The sequence below is a fragment of the Abramis brama genome (genome assembly GCF_963993115.1).
Source record: "Abramis brama genome assembly, chromosome: 19".
NCBI lineage: Eukaryota > Metazoa > Chordata > Actinopteri > Cypriniformes > Leuciscidae > Abramis > Abramis brama.
Genome location: NC_139981.1, coordinates 17,901,433 through 17,929,416, shown reverse-complemented (window position 1 = coordinate 17,929,416; position 27,984 = coordinate 17,901,433). Strand labels below are relative to the sequence as shown.

General features: G+C 37.5%; 1 protein-coding gene across 1 annotated transcript; it reads right to left on the bottom strand.

Moving 5' to 3' along the window:
- Positions 1–652: 652 nt before the first annotated feature.
- Positions 653–27,984, bottom strand: LOC311069478 (cytosolic 5'-nucleotidase 1A-like; the record flags this gene model as incomplete). The annotated part of the gene is made up of 7 exons (XM_084092657.1): positions 653–1,624; positions 8,811–8,998; positions 9,964–10,077; positions 10,505–10,631; positions 10,924–11,018; positions 11,174–11,237; positions 27,778–27,984. The coding sequence occupies 7 exons, from the start codon at positions 27,982–27,984 to the stop codon at positions 1,304–1,306; spliced, it is 1,116 nt and encodes a 371-aa protein (XP_083948783.1). The 3' UTR covers positions 653–1,303.

The window sequence follows — 27,984 nt, the reverse complement described above, 5'->3', positions numbered from 1 at the left end:
TTTATTCTAGAGCTGCTGTAAAGCCAAAACAATCTCTGTTACTGTAATGTCCTATTATCACTGTAAAGCTGCTTTGAAACAATCTATATTGTTAAAAGCGCTATATAAATGAAGGTGACATGACTTGACTTAACCAATCATACTCAATATGTTAAAGTAAATAATACACTTTCTGATGTCAAATCTATTAGTATTGGTGCCCCTTAAGGTTGCGTATGTTCTCCCATTCTGTTTACTCTAGTAGTAGAAATAAGAATAATTATATTATTAAATACTCTGATGATACTGTAATACGAAGTCTAAAAACAGGATATATCAGAGTATCAGTCTGAAATTGGGAATTTTGTGCAGTGGTGTAATGTAAATCATATTATTGTAAATGCTGTAAAAATTAAGACTTAAGTTGTTTGGAGTAAATCAAAGAGAATTATGCAATTGTTTTATCAAGCAGTTTTAGGTAGTTTGTTAAATGATGGGATGCAAGCTTGGTATGGCAATCTTTCAGTCCAATCAAAATCACAGCTTGCACGTCTTGCTCAAACTGCAATGACAGTCATGGGTGTAAGAGAATATATATCACTTCAATTAATTTATGAGTCGTTGGTTCTTACGAATGCAGACAATAGGGAGTGATTCAAGCCATGTTTTATTTCCAATGTATCAACTACTGCCATCAGGGAAGCGTTATATTTCCACTATGCAAAAGCAACTGTTACAAAAAATAATTTATACCTGTAACTATTCATAATTAAATAGAATGGCATAGTAATCGTTATTATTCTTTTTACATTTTTTAAATGTTTTTTCCCCTTTAATGTTGTTGTCGTGTGTTGGACTCAAAGCTGCAATAGTACACAACATACAAGACAAATTTCCTGAAAAGGACAATAAAGTATAACTAAACTCTCTAAAGCACTAAAACTCTCCAGCACTCTAAGTAATTTAGAAGCTGAGACCTATAGTCCTAACACATATGAACCTTTATGAATTACACTTATCCTTTGGTCTAGGAATAAGACTACAATTATGTCATTCTTGGAAGTTTTCTTTATACTTATCCAGGCCCCATGCAGGAAAATGGAAAAAAAAAAATAGGTAATGATTTGATTAATTTCACCATTAAAACCTTAAAATCAGCTTTTGCCTTAATTTAATTTATACTTTGAACCTTTAACAATATCACAAACAAACACCAAATTTATCTGTTCTGACTTTATAAATCACATAATAGAAGAAAGGATTGTGCTCCACCACCTGCAGGGCAGTGCATGTCACTCCTTTACAAATCATATTGATTTTATTCTCACTCATTGCACACACCATAAGGTACATGAGCAACAAAAACACCATTTTGAAGGGCTCCCTCAATGTGTCGCATCTGGTCATCAAAGAAAATGTGAGGTTTGATTGCTTTCAGCACAGACCCTTTTTGGGCACCACACAGAAAGTATGCCTCATCTATCTCCAGCCTGTTCTCCCGAAGAGTCTTCAGGACTCTTAATCCATCAGCTGTTGTGCCACGTGATGTTACCAAGTAGGTACGAATTGGACGATTTTTCGGATATAATTCAGCAAACTTCTGCTGGAGATGTACCAATGCTTGAAAAAACTCACTTAGTGGGCCCTGCAAAATAATTACACACAAACACATTATTGCCATTTTTCAGAGAGAGTTAATTAATTATTACATTAAATTGTAGTGTGCTGAATGTTAACTAAAAGTTTCAACCTAATATCTATACAGAATACAGGGCTTGACATAAGCGCTTGTCTGGGGGACAAGTGGATTTTTTGAAGGGACAAGTGAAAGAGACTTTAGTGGGGCGGCTAAGCACAGATTTTCATCAGAATCGACGATCACTTAGTGATAAAAGCATGAAATTTGGTAGGAAGGCTCACAAAGGGGGTCTGATCAGATTTAGGACCGTAGGCACTCAAAATTTGGCCCCTGGGGGCCATGTCGGCCATTTTTCAAATATGGATTTCGTAATGGGAAAATGAATTAAAAGCTGCCAGAAACATAAAATGAAATAACACATTTCACCATAAATACATGTAAATATGAGCACACTTTCACATAGAAGGTCTTTAAACTTTAAAATATAAGATATGTTTTTAAAAAAATTGAAAATGGCCACCAAATATGGATTTCATAATGTCATAATGGATAGACGACACAAATTAACAATTAAAAAAGTTGCACATTTGATCATTAATCAATCTAGTTCATTTTTAAACAAAAAGGAAAAGAGGTTATGATATCAGAAATTATGTACTTTTTAAATGTATATTTAAATATTTAATATTCAATTGTGTGCATATACTAATACACATCATTTTTACTTGGTAGTTTGTCAGTGACTCCTCCTTATTCAGTCAGTAGGTTTCATCTTGTGGTGGCCACAGTTGAATATTATTCTCTTTAAAATCTAGGGAACTGGTGGGATGTCTTACTCTTTACTACAAGTGAGATAAAGGCAAAGTCAGTTGAATGTGTTTCTCACTGTTACTCAGTAAAAATAGTGTAACTGTCAGGATTCCATCACCATCTCCTTCCACTCATTCCCTCACTCTGCCCACTCAGTCATTCACACGCTCATTGTCACCTGATTACTAATCACCGTCACCTGGACCTCATCATCAGTTCACCCATATATACCTGCTACGAACATTCAGTCATTGTCTGATCTCGTCTACACATGATACAGACTCTCTGCCATACTTACCTGTATTCCTACCTACGATCCCTATCTTCTCAGCCAGTCATCATTCCGTCTTCTAAGGAACTCTTTCATCATCATCTGCAAGAGAAAGAGAGAGAGAGACTTGGTTACACTTCAGTTAAGCTATCATCTGATATTCAAGTTACTGTTTACTCACCTGTTACGCTGTACCGATCCATTCTGCAAATTAAAGCATTTAACTTACCATTCTGTCTGCTTCGTCTATACCAAACCTGACAGAAGATCAGACCACCATGCAGAATCCATCGGGATCCACGGCGAATCCACCTGTCAATCCGATCGCCATTCATCAACCCAGCTCTTCAGCTTCACTTCCTCAAGCGCCCGTTGCTTCGTTCACTGCCTCAGCGTGTCCCATGGCCCGACCAGCGACATTCTCCGGTGAGGCGGAGGACTGCAGTGGGTTTCTACTTCAGGTATCTTTGTATTTCTCCATGCAAGAACATCAATTCATTAACGATTCAGCTTGTGTTGCTTTCATCATTTCACTATTCGAATTCGGAAGTCGTCAAATCCCTCTCCAGTTTCATACAACACTTCAAAGAAGTTTTCGGTCAAACAGCTGCTGTTCTTTCAGTACATGATCAACTCTACAATCTTCGTCAAGGCCAATCTTCCGTGAGTACTTTCTCCTTACGATTCCGCACCTTAGCGGCATCCAGTGGATGGAATGAGGCAGCATTGATCACAGCTTTTCGTCATGGTTTGAACCCTAACATTCGTCAGTTGATGGTGGTTTATGACGACAGTCTGGGAATTGAGAAATAAATTCAAAAATCCATTCGAGTTTCGCAAAGACTATTAGCCTGTGATTCTCCGACTCCCACTGTATGTCCTCCGCCCACGGTTCCATCAGTCACTCCTCCAGCACCAGAGCCTATGGATCTCGGCTCCGCCCATCGCCCAGCTTCAGAGCGTCAACGACAAATTCTTCATAAACTCTGTCTCTATTGTGCATCTGATAATCATCTTCTCAGCACTTGCCCTGTTCGACCTCCATGCCCAGCGGTAAGCACAATTCAAGTCTCACCTAAAATTGAAGCTTTAAATCGCACCACAGTGCATGTATTAACTTCTCGTATTTGTGTTTCAGTGCAAGCCCTTATTGACTCTGGTTCGGCGGGGAATTTCATCTCCACCCAGCTTCTCCAAAAATTGAACATCCGCAAACATCGCAGTTCTCAAGACCTCCATGTACAAACCATCCAGGGAAAACCGCTGGGTCGAGGTCGAATTCGTTACTGTTCACCTACTCTGACGCTGCGCGTTGGTTGTCTTCATTCAGAGGAGATTTCTTTTATGGTGCTGGAGGAGTCCACCGCTGAGCTCATCCTGGGACGCCCCTGGTTAGTTCAACATCAGCCGATGCTCCACTGGAAATCTAATCTGGTGAAGTATTGCGTTGGGGTGAGTCCTGTCATTTGTCCTGTCTATCATCCATCAAGAAAATACCTTCATCATCATCGACGCCTCAGAAGAGGTCCAAAGTTCCTGTTTGCTCCACCTCGGTTGAGAGCCCTGAAGTACAGCATCAAGTAGAGATTCCAGTGGAGTACCAGGCGTACCAGGATGTATTCAGCAAGAAACTGGCTACTAAACTACCACCTCATCGGCCATGGGACTGCGCAATCGACTTGCTACCTGGAGCCACTCTACCTAAAGTTCGTATCTATCCACTGTCCATCCCGGAGCAGAAGGCCATGGAGGAGTATGTGGAGGAGGCTTTACAACAACAGTTCATCCGCACATCGACCTCCCCTGCCGCTTCAAGTTTCTTCTTTGTGGGTAAGAAGGACGGAGGCTTGAGGCCCTGCATCGATTATCGTCATCTCAACTCTCAAACTGTCAAATACAGTTATCCCCTTCCTCTGGTCCCAGCTGCCTTGGTGCAGGTGCGTGGGGCTCGCATATTTTCTAAACTAGACCTTCGGAGTGCATACAACTTGATCCGTATACGGCATGGAGATGAGTTGAAGACAGTGTTCGTCACCCCATCTGGCCATTATGAATATCAGGTTATGCCCTTCGGGCTGTCAAACGCTCCAGCGGTCTTCCAGGGGTACATAACGAAGTGTTCCGTGAGTACCTCAAACGCTTTGTGATTGTCTACATTGACGATATCCTCATCTATTCATCTTCAATTGCTGAACACCATCGTCATGTCATTCAAGTACTAGAGAAACTGAGAGAACACAAGCTTTACCTGAAATTGGAGAAGTGTGAGTTCCATATCACCTCTGTTCAGTTCCTGGGTTACATCATAGATCAGCATGGTATCCAGATGGACCAGAGGAAGGTGGAAACAATCCAAGACTGGCCATTACCCACATCTGTCAAAGAACTTCAAAGATTCCTCAGTTTTGCAAATTTCTACAGAAGATTCATCAAGAACTGCAGTCTCATCAGTGCTCCTCTCACATCTTCATTAAAGAATCGACCCAAGTCTCTGTCCTTGAATCCCACTGCTATCCAAGCCTTCCATCGCCTCAAAGAAGTCTTCACGACAGCACCAATCCTCATCCATCCCAATCCTGAACTTCCTTTCATCGTTGAGGTCGATGCGTCTTCCACTGGGGTTGGAGCGGTGCTGTCACAGCGGCAGGGTGAGCCTCCCAGACTCCATCCATGTGCCTTCTTTTCCAAAAAGCTGTCCCCGGCGGAGCAAAACTACGACATTGGCAACCGGGAACTGCTAGCCATAAAACTGGCTTTAGAAGAATGGAGACATTGGCTGGAGGGAGCAAATCACCAGTTTGAAGTAATTACAGATCATCGCAACTTGGAATATCTTTGTGAGGCAAGAAGATTGAATCCTCGCCAGGCCCGCTGGGCACTCTTCTTCACTCGATTCAACTTCGTTGTTACTTACCGTCCAGGAAGTAAGAATTGCAAGGCAGACGCTCTTTCCAGACTCCATCATTCATCTTCAGAGGACCTCAGTACTGAAACCATCCTCCCTCCAGCCTTAATCCTCAGTCCCATTCTCTGGGACATCGACCAGCAAATCTCTCAGGAAAATTCTCGCCATCCTGCTCCGCCGGGAGGTCCAGAAGGGCGTACTTTCGTACCTCAACATCTTCGTACTCCCCTTCTGGACTCTGCTCACACGGTTCCGGGCTCTGGACATCCAGGTAGCAAGCGTACCCTCTCGCTCCTCAGTCAGCGGTACTGGTGGCCGTCCATCTCCGAAGATGTCTCCAGGTTCGTCCGCGGCTGCTCAGTCTGCGCCATCACCAACACTTCCAGAAAACTACCTGAGGGTAAACTTGTGCCACTACCTATACCCAGACTCCCTTGGTCACACATCGGAGTGGACTTCATGACTGACCTTCCTAGATCCGGTGGATTTACCTGTGTGCTCGTCGTTGTGGATAGATTTTCCAAAGGCTGCAAGCTGATACCTTTACCTGGTATACCCACGGCTTTAGAAACAGCTGAAGCATTGTTTCATCACGTATTCAGAAATTTCGGCATTCCAGAAGACATCGTTTCGGACAGGGGACCCCAATTCATCTCCCGGGTGTGGCACGCCTTCTTCAAGCTCCTCGGGGTCACTGTCAGCCTCTCATCAGGATATCATCCGCAGACCAACGGCCAGACTGAGCGGAAGATTCAGGAGATTGGACGTTATCTGCGAACTTATTGCCACCAGTACCAAGACAGCTGGAACCGATACCTCCCCTTGGCGGAGTGCTTCCTCGGATACCAGCCACCTCTCTTCCCTTGGTCGGGTGAACCCTCGGAGGTTCCAGCTGTCGACTTTTGGTTCCATCAGAGCGAGGGGGTATGGGACTCAGCTCATGTGCATCTACAACAGGCAGTGCGGAGGCACAAGGATCAAGCGGATCGTCTACGAGCCGATACACCCCAATATCAACCTGGTCAGAAGGTGTGGTCATTGTCTGATCTCGTCTACACATGATACAGACTCTCTGCCATACTTACCTGTATTCCTACCTACGATCCCTATCTTCTCAGCCAGTCATCATTCCGTCTTCTAAGGAACTCCTTCATCATCATCTGCAAGAGAAAGAGAGAGAGAGACTTGGTTACACTTCAGTTAAGCTATCATCTGATATTCAAGTTACTGTTTACTCACCTGTTACGCTGTACTGATCCATTCTGCAAATTAAAGCATTTAACTTACCATTCTGTCTGCTTCGTCTATACCAAACCTGACAGAAGGCTAATACTGCAAGCAAGCAAACATAACTCAGACAGGCAAATATAACATAAAATAGATTTTAGTCTGCAGGAATTTAGAGTTAGGATTCTGTGAAAATAAAGTAGGTGTACATTTCCACAGAATTTCATTTAGGCTGGTTATCTAAACTAGCTGCAATTCATCCTATTTATTTCATTGTAACTCTGTGCTCTTGTACGGCTAGTTTATACCACCCAAAGCTAATCTCAGTCAATTCTTTGCTCTCACCTTGACTAGAAATATTAATTGTAAGAACTGTTGAGTCCTGCTGGATTATTTGCAAGTGGTTTAGTAGGTAGGCCTACACATCACATTGTAGACCGAGTTTTCCTCACAAGAAAAACGTAAATTAGCACGATTAGCATGATTACCACCATTAGTAAATCGATTTAATCTTTTTTGTGCCAGTCCATACTGGACCTCACTTGCTGAAGCATCTAAAGCCTGCTATGAACTTATTGCCTGCAAATGTACAAAAGGCTGTATTAAGCAATGCAAATGCAGAGCAGCATCACTGCAGTGTACTGCTTTAAGTTTATGTGAGGGAAAATGTCAGAGTGTGTAAAGCTGTGTTAATAATTGTTTTGCTTCTTGACCAAGATAAAAGTGGTCATTGAATTCAGCATGGAATTTTATAATCTTATATGTTATTAATTAAATCTTGTGTTAATATTCAAAGCTCAACTGCTGAAGAGTTGAACTACTGGTTCTTTGTTCTGTTTCTTGTTATGCAGGCCTACATTAAAAAGACAAAAAAAAAAAAAAAAAAAACCCTAATCCTAATGAGCTGGCACCTTGCTGTGGTGGATTAGCTTGCGTGTCTCTTTCCATGTCAGCTGTTTAAAAACAGTTGACCTTTTTGTATCACCATTGGTGAATTGCTTTGGTAGAGACCAGACAAAGATCAGCTCTTAATCACTTGTCACTGTGATGTCTAATTTTGATCACATAACATGAATTTACAGATAATTCATTAACCCATGTATAGTAATATTTAGTATTACAGGAGCAAATTTTAAAACATATCTTATATTTTAAAGTTTAAAGACCTTCTTTGTGAAAGTGTGCTCATATTTACATGCATTTATGGTGAAATATGTTATTGCATTTTATGTTTCTGGCAGCTTTTAATCCATTTTCCCATTACGAAATCCATATTTGGTGGCCATTTTGAAAAATCTGAAATCTGATCAGACCCCCTTTGTGAGCCTTCCTACCAAATTTGATGCTTTTATCGCAAAGTGATCGATTTTTCCGTTTAACCGCCCTACTACTTTACTTGCCCGACCGGACAAGTAGCCTGAATAGAACGTCAATAACAAAAAATAACTAGGGAATCACTAAAACGAGAGAATGATTCTGATTTCATTACATTTATTGTAAGTTGCGATCGATAGTGGATAATAAATGTATTAGGCCTACTGACGGTAACAAGGTTGCTGTTGAGGCTTGCGCAGCCTCTCGAGGAGAAATCTATACAAATGAGCGCAGCTCACACAGAGAAACTCAGTTAACAACATACTGCCTATACAAATTCCAAATGTGGAGTTTTTATATTTTTAACATATGATACAGTTAAGCAACCTCACACGACGAGTGCTGTTTTCCTGAATACCATCACAATTGAAAATGTGACATTGATTTCATACAACAGTTCAATAAACAGTTACAGTTAAGTCACTTACAGTACATTTTAGATGCAATATTGACTGTTTTGTTTCAGTAGAAAGTTCCTTTATATATCACTTTAAATAACAAGGCTGTGTGACGTGTACCTTGTGAATCTAAAATATAACATGGGTTAACTGAGCCATCTGAGATTCAGCAGTACTAACATGTTGGTTTCGGACCAACATTCTCACCAGTTTCAAAGCGTTGTCCTCGTTTTTACATTCATGATCCAAGAAACCTTTTATCCCTTCCTCTATGAATTCTCTCTCTGACTCATCTGAAAACAGGACTCCATCACCATCAAAGGCCACACGTAACACTTCTTCATCACTGTGCTCGTGGTAATCTCTCTGCAGGAACATGGTGGCTGCACCATATCCTGAAAAACATTGCCATCACCATTTAAAAGTGTTACTGTAAACTATATGTACCTGCATGCAGCAAATGCCCACTTTTTCACTGCAGCACTGGATTTATATAATGCTCTCTTTTACCTCATTCCACAGATTTCCCCCCAAACTCAGCTTAGAAGATGCAGAAAAAGCCAGTTTTAGACTGTTTACAAGGTGTTTTGGGGGTAACGCATTACAAGTAACGGCAGCTATGTAATCAGATTACTTTTTTTCCAAGTAACTATGCATTACTTTTAAATTTACAACAAAATATCTGAGTTACTTTCAAATAAGTAACACAATTTACTTTGCTTTCTCATTTGTTGACTGACACCTCTCCTGTCCCCATGTTGAGAGAAATCATGAGTAAGTGCAGAGGCGTTGTGTGCGTTGTGTGATCATGATGGGTTTAGTAGTTCTAGACTAAATGTGAACAGGCATATGCTCATCTCACTTGCATAAAAACAGATTTAGTATTCCTCAAAATGAATAAAAACAGTGAAATGCAAACTCAAAATATTACAAACCTGAAGTAATATGTTTAAATATGTTAATATGTTAAATAACACTAATATCCTCTATGTATTTAATCTAATTTTATTAACCACTTTATTAACCCTTTCAGGCGTCCTATTTTTCTGCAATCCAGAATGGCAGCACAGCTGAGAAGAGCTGTGTCATCTAATGTACTTTGTTGAATTTGCATTTCCTTAATTTTTCCATTCATTTCACGTTTGGTGAGAAAGGGCCTTTACATTTGCCAAAAATAGAACTTTTGTTTTTGTTAATTTTTTTTACAAAAGTGAATATATTGTTGGTAAATTCTTTAATATTGCAGCGATATAGGTAATATATGTTGCTGTGAGTAATGGATGCAAACCTGTATATAGCCTAGTTGAAACTGCTCTGACATAAATGAAGAAAAAATAAATGAAAAAACTTGATGCATCACCTGCAGTGATGGCATCTCTCACATCCTGTGGGTTTGTGGACAGGTAGAGAACAGGCTTGATCTCATTAAGATGATCAAGGAGGGGTTTTTCACCAGTGATCTTACAGTTCAGATCTGCACAGACAGCATCACAACATTGTGTTTAGTATAACATGTAAATAACATGACATCTTTTTTATATATGTTGATACTGAAATTAGGTGCTTTAGGGTCTGCAGTAAGGGATAGTTCATAAAAAAGAACATTCATCATTTAATCAAAATGTCATTGTCACTTTTTTTTTTTTTTTTTTGCATGGACCACAACAAAAAGTTTTGTAGAATGTTCACTCTGTTGTTTTCCATATAATGAAAGCAGACAGGTAGTCAATACGACTGATGCTTTACTTTACAGTAAGTGTTATAAGTAGCCATGTGATATTTTAATGCGAATATCAGGCTGAAATGCTGTTTCTAGTTTCACTGCATGGATTTATTGTATGGGAAAGAGCTTTCTTCAGAATTATAAAATAAAAAAGAGAGAAACACTCATCTACTCTTACTGTATTGTGTGATGTTGCTGTTGAGGTGATTCATGTCCTGTCTGTCGGCAGGTATCACCATTATTACACACCGCTCTTCAATGGCTGGCCGCAGCTCAGTCAAACGTTGATTCACCATTGTAAGAGCCTAGTGCAGAATAATCAAAATACACTAAATACTAACACCTATGTCAAATTAAACAAATTACTTAATCTTTGAGGATAGCTAGTTATAACCAAGTTAAAGTACTGATTTCTTAGTGAAAATATATGCACATAGATACAAAAAACTTATGCTCTGCTAAATGTTTAATATTAGTGAATTCCAAAAGACCTTTTCATTTCCAAACAGGGTTTACAGGTAAATGCATTATTGATTAACGCAGAGAAAAAAAGCTGTTAATATAGAGGAACATACATTTTCACTGAAATTCTATTACCTTGACAAATGGAAAAGCAACTCCTTTAAAGTAGCTATCCCCTGTCTCATGTCTGAATAATGCACATGATGACACTGCAATGGTGAATGATGTCACTGAAAAACAAACATACAGAAAGGTTAAATAAGGACCAGAAATATTTAATCAATGGTTAAGTGTGAAATAATAGATAGATTTAGATAATCTAAAATAGATTTTAGATAATGAGAGACAACCATATTTTCTTAGATGTAAGGAAACTTGAACATACTTGTGAACTCAGAGTTTGTTGTAATTTTGTGTTTCCTGCTTTCAGTGCCTGATCGACGTTTTCTCTGTGTGTGGACAGCAAAACAATTATTCCATGCTCTAAATTAGTAGTTATTTCATAAAAGCTTTACTTTTGGTAGGTCAGAACTATTCATGTATAATCCATGATTTTTTTAAGGATATGTTACTGATTTTCCTCAAGTTAAAGAATGAACATTGATCTTGTAAGAAATAGACATGAACACATGAAAGCATTCAAACAAATCAAATGTTTAAAAAACAGACACAAAGACACAAACATGACATTTGAGTGACAGATATTAGAAGCTTACCTTTAAATTGCTCATTTTACATGGTGTTTAACTCACGCATCTACAGTATTTATAGACCGTGGAACAATGCTTCTAAATACTCACACAGTAGGCGTTTCGTTAAAAGAATTCACGTTTGGTCAGTTTAGTTAATCTTGTTTTGTAAGATTACATTATTTGCATTGTCTTTTAATTGTGCTACAATATTTATTCTTACTGCTTGTTTTTATAAACTCAGTTTATTTTTTGAAAATTCTTTTTTTCCCTTTTTAGTAAAAAGACATTGGTAACACCAATGTAAGGTTTCATTAGTTAACATGGTTAACTGTTTTAGTTAACATGAACTAAGAATGTACAATACTTCTCCAGCATTTATTAATCTGAATGTTCATTTCAACATCTACTAATATATTATTATAATATAATAGTAATAATTATGATATAAAATAGTGTTTGTTAACATTAATACACTGTGAACTAACATGAACAACCAATAAACAACTGCATTTTTATTAACTAATATTAAAGATTAATAAGTACTGAAAAAGTGTAATGCTAGTTAATTTTAGTTAATAAATTAACTAATGTTAACAAACAAGACCTTATTGTAAAGTGTTACCAAAACATTTTTAACTCATGTGAGCCTAAAGCTATCCAGCCCGGCACGTCACTGTTCAGCTACAGTATATATGCTTGACATGACTTCATGAAGTAATGTTAAAAATGTATACCTTGATTTTGCTTTAACTTGCTTTAGAATGCATAAATGTAACTCAAATTCTTATTTTCTGAGCATGCTGTGAATGTCCAAAATGTATTTGGTCAATTTATGAATTATTATATTAATTACAAATTATTTTATGATAATTGTTTTGCCACAACAGCAGTTGATGCTTTAAATTTACACCCGTGCTTGAGGGCTGTAGAATGGTATGCAGAAAACTGTAAATGCATGCCAAGGTGGCTTGTGTATGAAAGTGCTAGAAGTAGGGATGCAACGATACCATTTTTTCAGAATCGATCCGATCCGATACCAAAAATTCTGAGTATCGGCCGATACCGATCCGTACCGATACCAGCACAGTTTTTTTTAATCAAGTAGAATTTCTATAACTCTGTGTTGAACTGATAATAAGAACTGAAAAAAAGAAAAACAACAACAACAAAAAATATATGATCATAATCTGACATAAATGCTTTTATAAACTAGGTTAGTGGATAATTCAGCAGTAAAATTTAGTCTAGAAAAATCACGAGTGCACAATAATTGTATAAAATCTGAACATTTTGTGAAAAAAAATGTTTAGTGGGGAACAAATTAGAGACAATAAGTGTAACACTAAATCTGGTAAAACTTTACACATTGCTCTTTGTATTGTTGTAAAATGCATTCATGAAAAACAAGATCAAAATAAAAAATAGCAATTATTTTATATATAGCATACTATAAAATTGAGACATTTTTTAAATGTATAGCACAGCTGTTTAATGAGGTAGCAACATATGATAGATAGGACAGAACAAGAACGGCTATTAATAATCTTTCATTGCGTCACTGTATTTTGATATGAAAGGCTCCAATACAGTGCGGCACAAAGCGCTTATGCGCATCCCGAGCGCAGAATGATGCGCTTGAAGCAACATGAGTCACAGCGCGCAGCGCGTCGAGTCCGCATTGAACATTTTAAAGCACAAAGAAAATACATATTGATGCGTAGTGTATTATACAGTATCTATCTATGCAATAGTCTATTCAGCATTTTCTTTTAACAGTTTTAAATTTCAGTTACTGTGCGCGTGAAGAACAAAGTGCTCTGACTTTACTCCAGTGTTGTGATCTAACAGACACCCGGTAGAAAGTAACATGATTAAGGTACAGCAATAAAGTCCAGCAAGATAAAGTTGTTTTATGCGAAACCATAGACCTTTATCTACAGATCAAGTATAATAGTAACATTGAATCATCTTGGAGAGAGTTTCATCATGTTAACTGTGGTAACCGAACGCAACGCGCTGTTTGAATGAAGAATGATTGACAGCCGCAGCTGAGGGAAACGTTTATGTGATCTTGAATTTAACGACTTAAATATTCATTTATATCTCACATTATAGGCTACTATATAATGGCTTCGGAACACTTATAATATTGTGCACGAAAACTTATGGTGCTTTATAATGTTTGTGTGCCTTTTGTGGGGCTTAACAATAACACAGAATAGTATAGGCCTACGCACGTATCGGATTTGGATCGGCCTCGTCTGACCCGATACCCGATCCGGCAAAAATGGCAGTATCGGAGCCGATCGGATCGGTGCATCCCTAGCTAGAAGTGTGTCAGATTGCTTATTTGTGTGAGTGCTTTGTTCTGCTGGCAGTTGATAATGAAGAACAAGTTTTAAAACTTGTAAATCATGTTGTATAACACTAACATTAACACTTTAATTTTTTACACCTAGAAGTAGGGGTGACAAGGGATGGTTGAAACATCTTTTTGCTTTAATGTCTGGAGTGGACCTCGGTTTAAAACAACAAAACAAAACTATATTGTATCCCTAAACTGAAAATGTTATCCCTAAACTGAAACAGAAACTCATTTTGCTACAACCTGTCAAACCTAAGCCCATTTCCAATACTTTTTAACCTATTAATTTGTTAAATACTATTTTATTTTTATTTATTTATTTTTTTACTAAAATTGACTTAAAATTGACTAAAACTTGACTAAAACCTTTTTGCATTTTCGTTGACTAAAACTTGACTAAAACTATCAAGTTTATAAGTGACTAAAATGTGACTAAAACTAAAAAGCATTTTCGTCCATAAGACTAAAACTAAAAGGGCTGCCAAAAACAACACTGCTGTACAATTACATTAAGCGTACAATGTGTAACTTTATGGCCCTTCAAACTTAAACCTGAAATAGAAAGCTTTTGTAACATTACAAATGTTTTTACTGTCACTTTTGGACAATTGCATCCTTGCTGAATAAAAGTATTAATTTCATTCATTCATTCAAAAACAAAACAAAACAAAACAAAACAAAACAAAAAACGTTTATTGCAATTTTAATAACTTATTAAAACACATTTTGCCTTTTATTTCTCATTTACCCACGTTTCTTTATCTCTCAAATGCATCAGTTACTTTAAGAAGTCATGGCACAACACATTGACATGGATTTAACATTTCAGAAAGCAACAAGTGAAAATAAAATGTAAATCACCTCTGCGGTGACTGTTCGGTTTTTAAGACCTTTGAAACATGGATTTAAGACATTTTAATGGTAATTAAGGCCTACATATGATCATAAACACAACCGATCTTTGCACGCCCTTGAGTACCTTGTATACCAAATGTATACCAACTCCTATTCCTTAAAACAAATGCCATGTAATGAGTGAGTAGGAATGAGTAAGAGTTAACAGATGAAATAACTACTAATTGTAAAATACAATTGAACTATACTCCACAGTGATGAATCCAAAAACAAGTTATAAGCTGCATTGGCATTGCAATACCAGTGTTTCCCACAGGATTTTTGGTAAACCTGTGGTGAGGGGACCTCTGTCCCTCTAGGGGGGTTGGGGGGTATGCTCCCACGTAAGAACATTGTGTGCTTTTTAATGTTAAATTCATCAATCTGGTGCACTTTGAGGGTTCAAAATTAAAACAAAGAGAGTGCAAATTGAACAAATAAAAACTCAAAACTCTTTTAGTTGTGATACAGTGTCTGTCTACATTACACTACTACATAATAATAGTTATAATATTAATCCCATGGCAGTAATAGCCATATGTTGTAAAACAAATGCACTGAAAAATAAAATAAACTTTTATAATTCGTTTTGTAGCCTACTAATTTCTATACGAAAGAGATAAACACATGATCTTTTATTTTGACGGAAACTGCTTTGAGCTTTTATTTTGACGGAAAACATGGTTTACAAACGTGTCTCATTACAATTCTAGTAAAATGTGTAATCGTCAAATATGCAAATGTGGAAATAATGCGGAACTGGGTAATGGATTCCTACACTCATAGCCTAAGTGTTCTGAAAGTAGCCTAGTTCTGCTTACCGCAGTTCTCTACACTCACTCATTTCTCTCCTTATCCTCCTTACTATCCTCATCAGCCACTTGAAGGGCCTGTTTCTTTTTTTCACACTGTTTCTCTGCACATTCCATCTCTCTGACTATTTTGACAGATAAACACTGACACTGCACGCTCACTCAGAGCCCAGAGAGGAAGGTGTTTAAAGATGTGATTGGACCAGCCCAGTACAGTGTCAATCAAGAAAAGAATCAAAAGAATGGGCCAATGTATTTCACCGGCACAAAGATTCCAGCGCTGCCAATTAAAGGTGCTCTAAGCGATGGCATGCGTTTTTTAGACCAAAACATTTTTTGTCACATACAGCAAACATCTCCTCACCATCCGCTAGCTACCTATCCCCTGAACACACTGTAAAAAAACGCAGTCTCTGTAGACAGTCCAGGCTCCACAAACGGCAAGAAAAACAAACTGGGCTAACCCGCACCACGAAACATAACAAACTGTTCCAGCCAATAACCGACAAGAAGGATTTGGGGGGTTAGTGCGCGGATGAGGAGGAGGGAGGGTCTAGCTAGCCTCCGTTTTGTTTGACAGTACTTTAAACGTCAACAAGAAGTGACGTCACCCAACATCACTTAGAGCACCTTTAAGCAAAACAAAACTAAACGAATGGGTCACCAATGTACGAGTTAATTAATTAAATAAATAAATAAATAAACCAATTATTTTTTATTTTTTTTTAAGTACGAGATGTATTGGCCCAAAAAGCACGTTGGCCCACCAGGAAATTGCCCGGTCTGCCCGATGGCCAGTCCAGCCCTGAGTAGGGACAAATATTTAATGGCACTGTACTGGTGTTTGGTGTCTGACTGATTGTGATGGCCTGTCTGGGCCAATTTTTTTGGCCCAGTCCAGCCCTGCATAAGAAAGCTTACCTAATTTGAAGTTTTCCACTCGAACTCAGTGAGCCTCTGGAGAAACGCTGCTACCCGGGAGCTGATGGCACCTTTCTCTGGACAATACCTCTTGTGACTTGTGACAATTTTGGCCGTGCACTTGGTGCCCTCTTCAGGGTTGATCCTTACCAAGAATCTTAAAACAAACACAGGTCTTAAATTTTCATATGAACACATACAGTAGTCCTCTTTAAAAGCGGCCCTTTATTTTTCTCAATATAAATAATATAATTTTTTCCCCATGAAAACAAGCACTAACTTTGTTTATACAGTGAACCAAACACCCACCAACCCACGCATGCATGCAAGGGATAATCCATGGCTAGCTGTGCATTAATCGATTTTAAAGCACGTTGAGGAGGCAAAGAACCACCCGAAACGAAGCGGAGGGTGGTTGCCTCCGCAAAGTGCATTAAAATCATTTCATGCACAACCGTGGATTATCCTGCTTATGTACCATGGTAATTTGCCAGCACTGACAACTTAAAACTGTTGTTGATGTTTGCAGCGCAATATTTGACCGAAAGGGTCAAATTGACGGTTACTTTTGTCAGTTATGGCTCGTTAGATCCAGCATTCTGCCCACTTTAAATCATACACAGAGATAAAGTAGTGCACAAGATTCACTTTTATTCAAGTAATAAATGAATAGAATAGTTATTGTTTTTGATTCGGAATCTTAGCACTTTTTCTCTTGGCCACACAGCGTCAACTGAGCTCGCCATTGGATGAGACGCCTGGCTACCGTGCGAGTCTAATGGAAACTCACGCATGAATTTTCCTGCACTGAACTTGTTTTAGCGCCCGCCAAAGTGAATTTTTGTCCCGCCAAAGTCTTATTTGATCGGTGAGTAATGTAGATGAACTGCTGCGCCTGTGACAGGGCGCATGTTTAACTGAAAGAACTAGCAGAGAGAGAGAGAGAGAGCCGGTCGTGCGCGCACACTCTCTGTGTAAACAAGACTTCACCGTCTCCAAACTAAGCGCTGTCTTGCTCTCTCTCCCTCGCACATATTAATCAAAATAAATCGACACGGTGGTAAAAGGTCGGAAGACCAAAAGTTTCATGTGGAGCATTCGGAGATTTTTTTTTCCTGAATTACCGCTGGTGTGAATTGTGCTAAATAAGTTGCCTTATCTTCTCTGAAAAACGTTCCGGACATTCAGCTGACATAAAACAACACTTTAATTAAACGAAAAAAAAAAAACTATCCAGTGATGAAATGTTTTCTGTATTGACAGAAATCTTGGATGTCCATGTCCTAAATGCTGGGATAATCGCACAACGCGCATGACACGTCCAATTCGCGAACTAATGACTCCTTTGAACCGATTCATTTTAATGAATGGTTAAAACAACTAATCTTTCCAACAGTGAACTCAGGAGAAATCTGAATGGGTGTATAATTAATCAGTAACACTTTACATTAAGGTTCTATTTATTACATAAATTACATAAAAAGTTCAGTTTGCTTACTCAAGCTTAAGCTTTAAAATAAATAAAACCACTTGTTTTTTTGAAAAGCATATGACTACGTTTTTCCATACAGTGCTATCAAGAATCGATAAGAGGATCGTTAAAGAATCGGATCGATAATCAGAATCGTCAGTAGCATTATTATTGATAAAGTCTTATCAATTCCCATCCCTATGTGAAGAGAGTAAAATTATAATCAAACATTAAAGAACATACATGTTTTTTTAATAGTTTTTTTTTTTTTAGAGTTAAAAGATTAAAACATTTTGCTAACATGTCTTATTGTGTCACTGTCAGTCTTTTTACATCAGTGCAAAACTAGGGTATGCAGATTAAGACCACTATTCATCAGCATGCATTGATTAATCCCATGGCATGTAGCAAAAAAAAAAAGGTGCAACCAAATCATATGCTGGTGCAACCAACTGAGAAAGTTGGTAGCACCAGTGCAACCAGTGGAAAAGTTAGTCTGGAGCCCTGGTGTTAATCTCTTGTTGCATGGGATGCGCCACATACCTGGTGAACAGTAATTTCTAACAACATTTAGATAAACAATCTGGCGAGCGTGTTGTTTTAGGCTAATACACCAACAGCAAATTTCTGTATAATAAAGCGCTCAGAAATGTGTAATTTGCATATTAAAATCACAAAAAAATCGAGCCCCCCCCCCAAAAGTAATCAAGATTACATTTAAGATAACATGTAAGATTATTTATTTGATGAATTAATTATAGAATTTAATTTGACAGATGAGATATGCGTACCTGCATCTTTTCAGCGTCTCTCTTTATTACCAATGAAGCTGTGAGTTTAATTACTCCAAAATAGCGATGTAACCCCCTCGTTGCTGAGAAATATATTGTAGCGATTCAGTAGGGAAGGTATTTTGTTGCTAAAAGTCGCAGGGCAGCGTTGATAAGTTTCTGTGCTCCTGAATGTATCTGTGTGTATGCAGCACAATCAAATTGTCAATATAATATTACAGTATTAGTTGAGGGTGCTCTTGCTTGCGTTTAGAACCGGGCCTGTGGGATAGAGCGAGCATGAGAGAGTGCCTTTGAAAAAACGCGCTAGGCCTAACTTACTTCAAATAGCCTAACGTCAAACACATTTAATGGTATTTATTTAAATGACCAGTAAAATATGCCATAACTGGTCGTAAAAAAGAAAATATATGTATATGTATATGTATATGTATATGTATATGTATATGTATATATGTATATGTATATGTATATGTACAGTATATGTATATGTATATTATTATTTTAAAAAATACACTTATGTCATGTGGTGTTTTTACCTGACATAAAATAAATAATAAATAAATAAATAAAATGATTGCCTGTATGGGAACCAGTTCTGGATTTTTTTTTTTTTTTTTTTTTTTTTGGAGAAAATGCTAATATAAAAATTACTCTGGTCTCTCACTAAGAACTCATTTCAAATCCTTCCATCCACGTGTTTTTTTATTTATTTAACTTTTAAGTATCCAGCGTGTGCATAGCTTATACAGGAGAATGCAGATTCATGATTTTCATCCGCAGAAAAAGATGAAAAATAAAAAAAAATAAAAAAAAATTATCATATGACATTTTAATAGGCCTAAAACAAAAACAATATGCATAGACCTATGAGTGTACACAATGAAGAGAAGTGCAGTCATCCCGTGAATTATAAGGCAATGATTACAACTTAATTGTATGTAATAGTGCTTGGCATATATGCCCATTCATATATACTGCAGAGATGCAGTCCTTGTCAACAGAAGCATACACACTTCTGAAATCTGTCTTCTTCATTTACAGTAGCACTACTGCTTTTGTGTAAACAGTAAAGTACTGCAAATTCATATACAATAATGTACTGTAAATTTAATAAAAAATACCCACAATGCAGTGCATATTACAGTAGTTAACAGTAAATAATATAAATGGTATTTTACTGGCCTTTTTTGTGAACTTTTTCACTGCACTATCACTGCATATTACAGTATTAGTTGGGAGATATTCCTGAAGAAAAAATGAACATTTAAAATTAATTGACTTATTTCAATTAATACATAAAAAAAATCATTTGTAGCAGCCCTAAACATCAACCTTTTTCTATTTTAGCAGTCTGATCATACTAAAAACAAACAGAGCACTTTGTAGCCTCTTGATGGCCAACCAAAACATACCCAAAATTTAGCTGTCACACTGGACCCCAGTGCTGGTGCTTTTCTTGTCAAAGTAAGTGTGTATGTATGTGTGCATTTGTAGAGTTATTATACGTTGTTAATAACTTAAAGTGCCAGTAAGCTCACATCTGTTTAATATCGTCAGAACATGTAAAGGGACTGTATTGCATCTTTGGCTTTTGATATTGAGTGTGTGCTTACTGTAAGTGCGTTTCCACACAAAACACATACTCTTTCTTAGAGGGAATTTAAGCATACTCTCTGTTAAAAATGAGAGCTCTCACCTCACTGCTTTCTCAGACTCAGAACAATGATGTAATTACCCATAATCCTGTGGGGTATCTCTCACTTCACACACACACTAGCACTCACTTACACATTGAGGCACACCTGGGAGTCTCTTACACATAAATGGGGTCTGATTTCTGTCATCAGTCCTCATTCTGTTTCCCGCTACATAACACCCTCTGTGGTGCGGCCAGCAGCTGCCGTTTATTTAACTTGTGACTAAGGCCATAGAAATGAAGGTTGTAGTGGATGTAGAGAGAAAAGGGCTGTTCTACAAGTTGACTTGGGAATGAGGCTGAGAATGACTTTTATTTTTATTAACACTGGATAATTAAGATGGAACGTGATGTCACAGAGTGACATTTGGAGGGAACATTTTAATATTTTCTTTGTATGATCATGTGACAAAAGACTCTTTGTGGGCTTAATTAAACAGATGAAACAAGTTACTGTACAAGTCTGGGGAAAATTTGAGAGAAAGCTGTCAAAGTTTACTGGAAAATTGCAGTGAAACGATATTTATTGTGAAACCTATTATACAAGAAAATTAGAATTTAAAATATTTATTTTTAGTCATATACATCTACAGGAACCAGTTTCATTACTAAAACTATTGACTATAGTTTGTTAATCAAAATAAAGCAGAAATTATATTTAAATTTTAGATGAAAAGTTTAGACTTCAAATTAGAAATGTTGCCTTGGCAACTAACTGAAATAAAGTACTGTAATTTGAAGTTACTACATTTGTACAAATAAAACTGAAATACACATAAATTTAATCTAAATAGCTAAACTATATAACAAACTTAAACCAAAATGAAAACTGACAATATAAAAATAAAAGCTAATTCAAAATATTAATTCATATTATATAAAGTATAAATAATACTAAAATAACACTGCATCTAAAAATACTCTGATAGTGGCTAGAAGAGAAAATACAATCAATATATAAAATATAGTCAATATTTCAAAAATATTTTAACATAAGATAATTTAATAATTTGCTTTTGGCTTCAATACAGTTAAACAATAACATAATAAAGGCTGTTAATTTTTTTTTAACGCTGTATTTCTTCTCACACTGTATAAATGGGTGTTTATAGGAAATATATATATAATTTATATAATATAAAGTTGTCTTTATATTTTAGGAAGGGTAATAATTTTTGATGATCCTTGGCATCAAAATTGTTTAAAACCATTGGAGTCATTTCTGGGAAGGTCAAAGGGACACATTCAATTTAAACTCTGACCTTCTCAGAATAAGTGGAGTTGACAACTTATTGTATTAACCGGCCAGTGGAAGCCAAAATCACTAATGTCTTTACTCTTTTACAGTGTGTAAGATTTCAAAGTCCCATCCAAGTCACAAGCGGCTGCCTTTGAGATCATATTCAGAGCATGTAGCTGGTCTTCATCAGAATTTGTGGAAAACCTTTGTAGTGTTTTCACCCTTCATCGTCTTTGAACTAAATTGTGATCATTTCGATCAACTGAACTGAACATTCATAACATTTAAAGAACCACCTTGAAATCTGCATGATTCCCACGATCCACCCAGTGCTCTCTCATGAGGATGAAGAACCCGGATACATAAAACAGTTAGAAGTCGGTTTGTCATGTAGCTAATAAAAAACAGCTTTAGCGGAGTTAACAAATGGGCTGGTTGACTGAAGTGGTCATGGACTGTCAGTGACTCTGGCCGGAGTTGAGCTGTGATTAATGATGGTGTATGGTGGTTTTCTAACCCTCTCCTCACTTCTTGTGCTCCTATTTAAGTTCTCAGGGTGAAGAGTGCTGGTCTGGCATTAGATTTTTCAGTTTGTGTCCTGACAAACATAGACAACTGGGAGCTGATTCTAGATCCAGAGGGGATGCTTGACAGATATGAGCCCAGTACTGATGAGGATCAACAGTGACCCTGTTAGCACTCAGTCCTCTGTTGTCTTTAATGTCCGCTGGAGACTGTAGGCCTAGTGTTGATTGTTCAATGGTTTATAGTACTGGCGAAATGCAGCCTTACAAAATTAACCTTTTTGAAGGCCTGGAGTTGGTAAGGATTGGTAAGATTTTTTTTTTTAACAGTAGTGTGCAATTATTACATTACATGCAGAATGTTCCCCATTTTATAATTAAAATGTTATATAGTAATTATTTACTTTGTATATAGTTGAATATCTTTTCTATCCACCTTAAACATTTTTAATTCAAGTAAATTAAAATGTATTTATTTGTATGTAGCAGTTAGCACAATTACTAATTTGAAAATTGCACCTAAAATTAGTAAGATAGAATTTTTTTTTTTTACCACTGCACATACATGCAGTTGTTTTTATTTCTTACAGTTCAGAACCAAGGCTGTCAATAGAATAATTGCTTTTACCCAGTGTTTCGAAAGCACAGAACACAAAGAGTAATAATATTGAATTTGCTAAATGTTAAGCTGTTGCATTACACATTTAATTAATCGTTTAAATTGACAAGTTAACCCTGTGACGCATGTGTCAGTGAGTGTTTGTGGGAGGCCTTGGGAATCTCCGCTCAGTGTTTCATGGTCTGTTCTGCTGATTGCCCCTTGGCGTCTTTACTGAGAAGATCCTGCCAGGAGCTCATCAGCTTCTATGGGACTCTGAGGCCATAGCAACAACCTACTTCAGTGTGTGTATGTGTTTAAATCAATATGATTCGGAGATTGAATCATATCTGCAGATGGAATCATGCAGGTGACCATGCAGAACTGCACTGCTTTTCCTGAAAGCGTGGAGGTCTGGGGGAAAGAAGTGGAAAAATGTTCATCCATGAGTCTGTGTTTCAGTGATCATGCAGTAAGATAGTTTTCTTGCTCTAAAGCCGGGTGCACACTGTAGGATTTATAATAGTCCTTTACGATTGTTGCTTGTCAAGCTTCTGAACATGATCCTTGCTGTAAGCCATGTCACACTGTAAGATCTTACTTGTCATTAATGTCAGGCTGTACAACAGTCAAGATGCGTTAAAAACGGACGCACACAAGAAAACTAGTCCATCAATCATTGACGCGTTCAGTGCCAGTGAACTACTTTACACGCGGGATTGAAATGGTGGCTACAAAGAAACCTCTAACGTTAATTTTGGTCATTGCCTGTCGTAAAGTCCCCCTGTGGTGAAGATCAAGCTTTTAATGTTGTTTATATGTGGTGTTTTTAATGTGCTTTAAGACAAACCATGTGCAAATTCAGAATTCAACACCATTGCTGACTATTTTTCCTTAAAACTGCAGTGAACCAAAGACAGTCTCAAAAACGTGTTTTGAAATGGTGTTTCTGACGTCTCAAACTACCTTGTAACCAATCACGTCAATGCGATCCTCAACGAGTGGATCTCTGAGCTGGTGAGTGAGTGGAGGTGGGGCTAATTTGCATATTCATAGAACAGCGTTTACTAAATGAGGCAAGGGTGTAGTTAGGCTACATTCAAGCTATTTTAAGGCATGACATTTTTTTTTTTTTTTTAAATGTTTAAATATTTAATTTTGGTGATCAAAGATGAGTTTTAAGGGATAAAATTATTGACTACAATTTCGTCTGAGGTAAAATTTGATTGCAATGGTCATTAATCAGCTGTCGGTGAACATGTCAAACTAACAATCAAAGACTAGGAATTTTGCAAAGTCTTTGGAGTCTTTGATCGTTAGTTGACGTTCACCGACAGCCGATTAATGACCATTGCAATCAAATTTTACACACCAAAAGAACTGAGTCTTGATGTGATGTGTGAATACCGCAATAGAAGCACAATGGAAATTTTTAGAACAGAGAAAAATAGCTGCAGTGTTAAGATGTGCTGTACCAATAATCTTCAAAAAATAAACTGTGGCCTGTTTAATTCAGTAATCAGGCATCACAGCTTCCAAAGGGGCTTGTCTGACTGTGACATGTAAACATATAAATATATATATATATATATATATATATATATATATAGACATAAATATCTATCTATCTATCTATCTATCTATCTATCTATCTATCTATCTATCTATCTATCTATCTATCTATCTATCTATCTATCTATCTATCTATCTATCTATCTATCTCTCTCTCTCTCTCTCTCTCTCTCTCTCTCTCTCTCTCTCTCTCTCTCTCTCTCTCTCTCTCTCTCTCTCTCTATATATATATATATATATATAGCCATTATTATGTGCTCAGAAAGAAAATTATTATTGCTTGTCTTCAATGACAATTTCAAGTTACATTAATGCATTTACGCCAAGAAGTTATAAAGATTTATGCTGATATTGTCCATAACCTCAATTTGAAACCTAGTGTATTTCCAAATGTTTGGAGGGTAGTTACATTTCTTTCTTGAAACCAACAGTGGAAGGATAACATTTGACAGTAAAAAATTGAGGGATTCCGGTGTGTTTAAGTCAAATGTGGAAAAGGAGTGTGTGTGTGTTTGACTGTGAGAATGTGTGAATGAGTAATTGTGGGAAAAAGAATCTCATCTCAATCACATGCTTCTGCTTCTCTCATTTTTCTGTATTTCTGACATAATGCTACACCTGCACACTCTGCTCTCTTCCTCGCTCTCCAACATCAACATCCCTCTATTTTTCCAGCTTTAGTGGGTTTAATAGATGATCCAAGCGGAGCAGCGCTGGGGAACTTGACGTAGCAGCACTGAATCTGATTCTCGCTCATCTTATTTCACTCCAAGCAGTCCAGATTTCGTCTGTTTATTTCCCCTCTCTGGCAACAAGGCTTGAGGTAACGAGTGTGGTGTGCCTTACTCTAACTGTTTGTGTTGAAGAATGAGGGAGAGAACAAGAGAAAGAGAGATGGATTTAGGCAGGCATGATGTAGCCACATTCTCACCATCCCATGATCCCCTACTGTGCAAACTACAGCCAAAACAGTGATGTAAGCAATCTGAGCAGCTACGTAAGTTAGAGGGAAAACATTCATGGCCCTATACTACCAAAAAGCTTTCTGGCAATACTAGTTGGGAAATCTAGTTTGCTTATCCTCAGACCTTGCTGGAAAATGTTGTATTTATACTTGCTGCGTTATTCTAATCAGCATAACTCAATCTCAAAGACATTAAAAAAAAAAAGAAAAGAAAAATGTTTAGGTGTACATGAACCTTCTGGTAGCTGGTAATTCTTATATTTGGCCACTGAGGGGCGACAAACTCTACATTTGTGTTGGTATGCACAAGGTGGCAGGAGAAAGGGAAAAAAAGTCTTTAGACGCAGTTACAACTTTACTAAGGAGACCATCTTAGACCAGCATGAATTTTCATGATTGTTCCATTAGGTTTATGCTGGTTTGGTGATGGTCTACTGTTGGAATATGCTGCTAAACCAGTAAAACCAAACAGTCGAAGCTTGTCTGCCAACATTGTTTTTTGTTCTTTTTCCGATGAAGACTTAAGCGGATGCAAAACACGGTAAATCTGGACTGAACAGCAGGCAAGCAAACTGGGTAACATGATTTAATATCAAAGTGAAGGTTTAATTAATGTCTGGCTCTGCTGTAGGAAATCTGTTAGTTGTTAGAAGGTCTATCAACTTCAGAGCGTCATTTCCTCTGTAAGCACTTGCTCAGTGGCTTGTTGATCAAGATTAACCTACGTCATCACTGTGCTATTTGGTAATGGAGTGAGATGAATTATAGTTTTTATTATTGTGCTAGCATATGTAAAGATGCATGTGCATGATGAAAGATAACAGATCTGCTGAGGTCAAAGGCTCAATTGAGTACAGGAGTGTTATAATTAAGAGATTCACGTCAGTAGGGTACAGCAGAGGCTTAGAGGTCAGAGGTCAGAAATAAGACATTGCTTTACACCATCTGTCTCTCGACAGACACTTCACAGATTGTTTGCCTCTTTCTTTCTGCTCTTTTCTTTTCCAGATTGGTCTCTCACACACATATACAGTGGGCTCCAAAATCTGAGGCCACATTGAACATCTTAAAAATCTAATTTAAACCTGACAATAAACAAAAATTTGAAACGTTTCACATTCTGAGTTTGAATTGATTTTGATTGAGTTTTGGTTTTGACAAATTGTAAACAAGGTGACCATGACCATGTGAACTCCACATTCTCAAATCATGCTGCATAACATGATCATCAGGTTTTACACAAACTTCATGCAGCTCAATGCTGTTTTGAAAGCAAACACATTTAAATATTAAAAACAACTTTTAATATTAATATTTTAATAATTAATATAAAAAAACCCTAAAGTATTTACAATTAAAAAAAAACGCAGAAAATCGAACCCTATCAGAATTTTTTAATGACGGACGAAAGATTCGGAGGCAGTGTGTAAACGTGATTGACACAATGTGAGGTTGTATTTATTTTTTAATGTGCGAAAATATCGGACGAGAATTTCGGACTTAGTGTACAGGGAACTTTATTTACCCTACTGTACATTTATGTCTTTTCACCATTGCTCATTCCCTATACATTCTAAAACCTCAAAGTGAGCGTTTTCTCTGTTGTCAATCCTCACATCTTTTATCTTGCCCTCTCGTCTTTTCCTTCTCCCGCTCTCCATCTCTCTTCTCATAATAAACACTAAATGTTTTATCTTTTAGCCTCCACCCCCTGACCCATCTGCAGCTGCTTGCGTGTGTGTGCGAGGAGCATGAGAGTTGGTTATGTTGGTGAATGAGTGCAGGGTTGTTGTGCTCTCCTGGTATGGCACAGCACCTGGATTATATTTGAGACGGGAAACACTGAAGTAGATGTTTCAAGGATGTATACGAACCAAATTAAACATTCAGTCATACAAGAGACACGTGGAGGCCTGTCAGCCAGCGGACCCAAACCACTGCACACCCATGACAGAAATTACATGCATACCTCACATGTTTAAAAAGACAAGACTCTTTCATTCCCCATAGAAGATAGACAAACTCAAACATCATAGATGAATAATAGATGATATACATTCAGTAGATGGTGTGGACAGAAATATCTATTTGTATAGGAAAAAAAAGAAATTCACAGACTTTGTGATTTAACATCTATTTAACAATATGGTTAGAAGCATTAACATTAGTTAAAAATATTTATATTAAAAATAAATTATATCTATTTTCTAAATATTATTGATCTTACTGCGATTGCAGAAAAAATTGCTTTGGAGCTCTTCAGACCTAAGGCACCCGCCAGTTTTGGGAGACCATGGATCACGTCGGATGAGGGTCACTGGTGCAACGTCGGTTGTGACTTGAAAGTCCAATTTGGGAGTGGCAGTCTCTGCCGCAGAACCTAACAGGTGAACTCTGAGGCAGGTTGGATAGTTTGGCTCCTGGCTTTCCTCCGTAGTTGCTTTGCCTCAGACTGGTGATTAAAGGTCTCATCGAAGTTGGAGAGTCTCCACTGAGGTCTGTCTGAGGCGGTAGCTTCCCAAGAATCTGGGTCAATTCCAAAGGCTTTGAGATCTCTTTTGCAAACTTCTTTGTACTTCAGGTGGGGTCTGCCTGTTGGTCGCGTTCCTTGTGATGGCTCGCCATACAAGAGATCCATTCGGACAGCATCCAT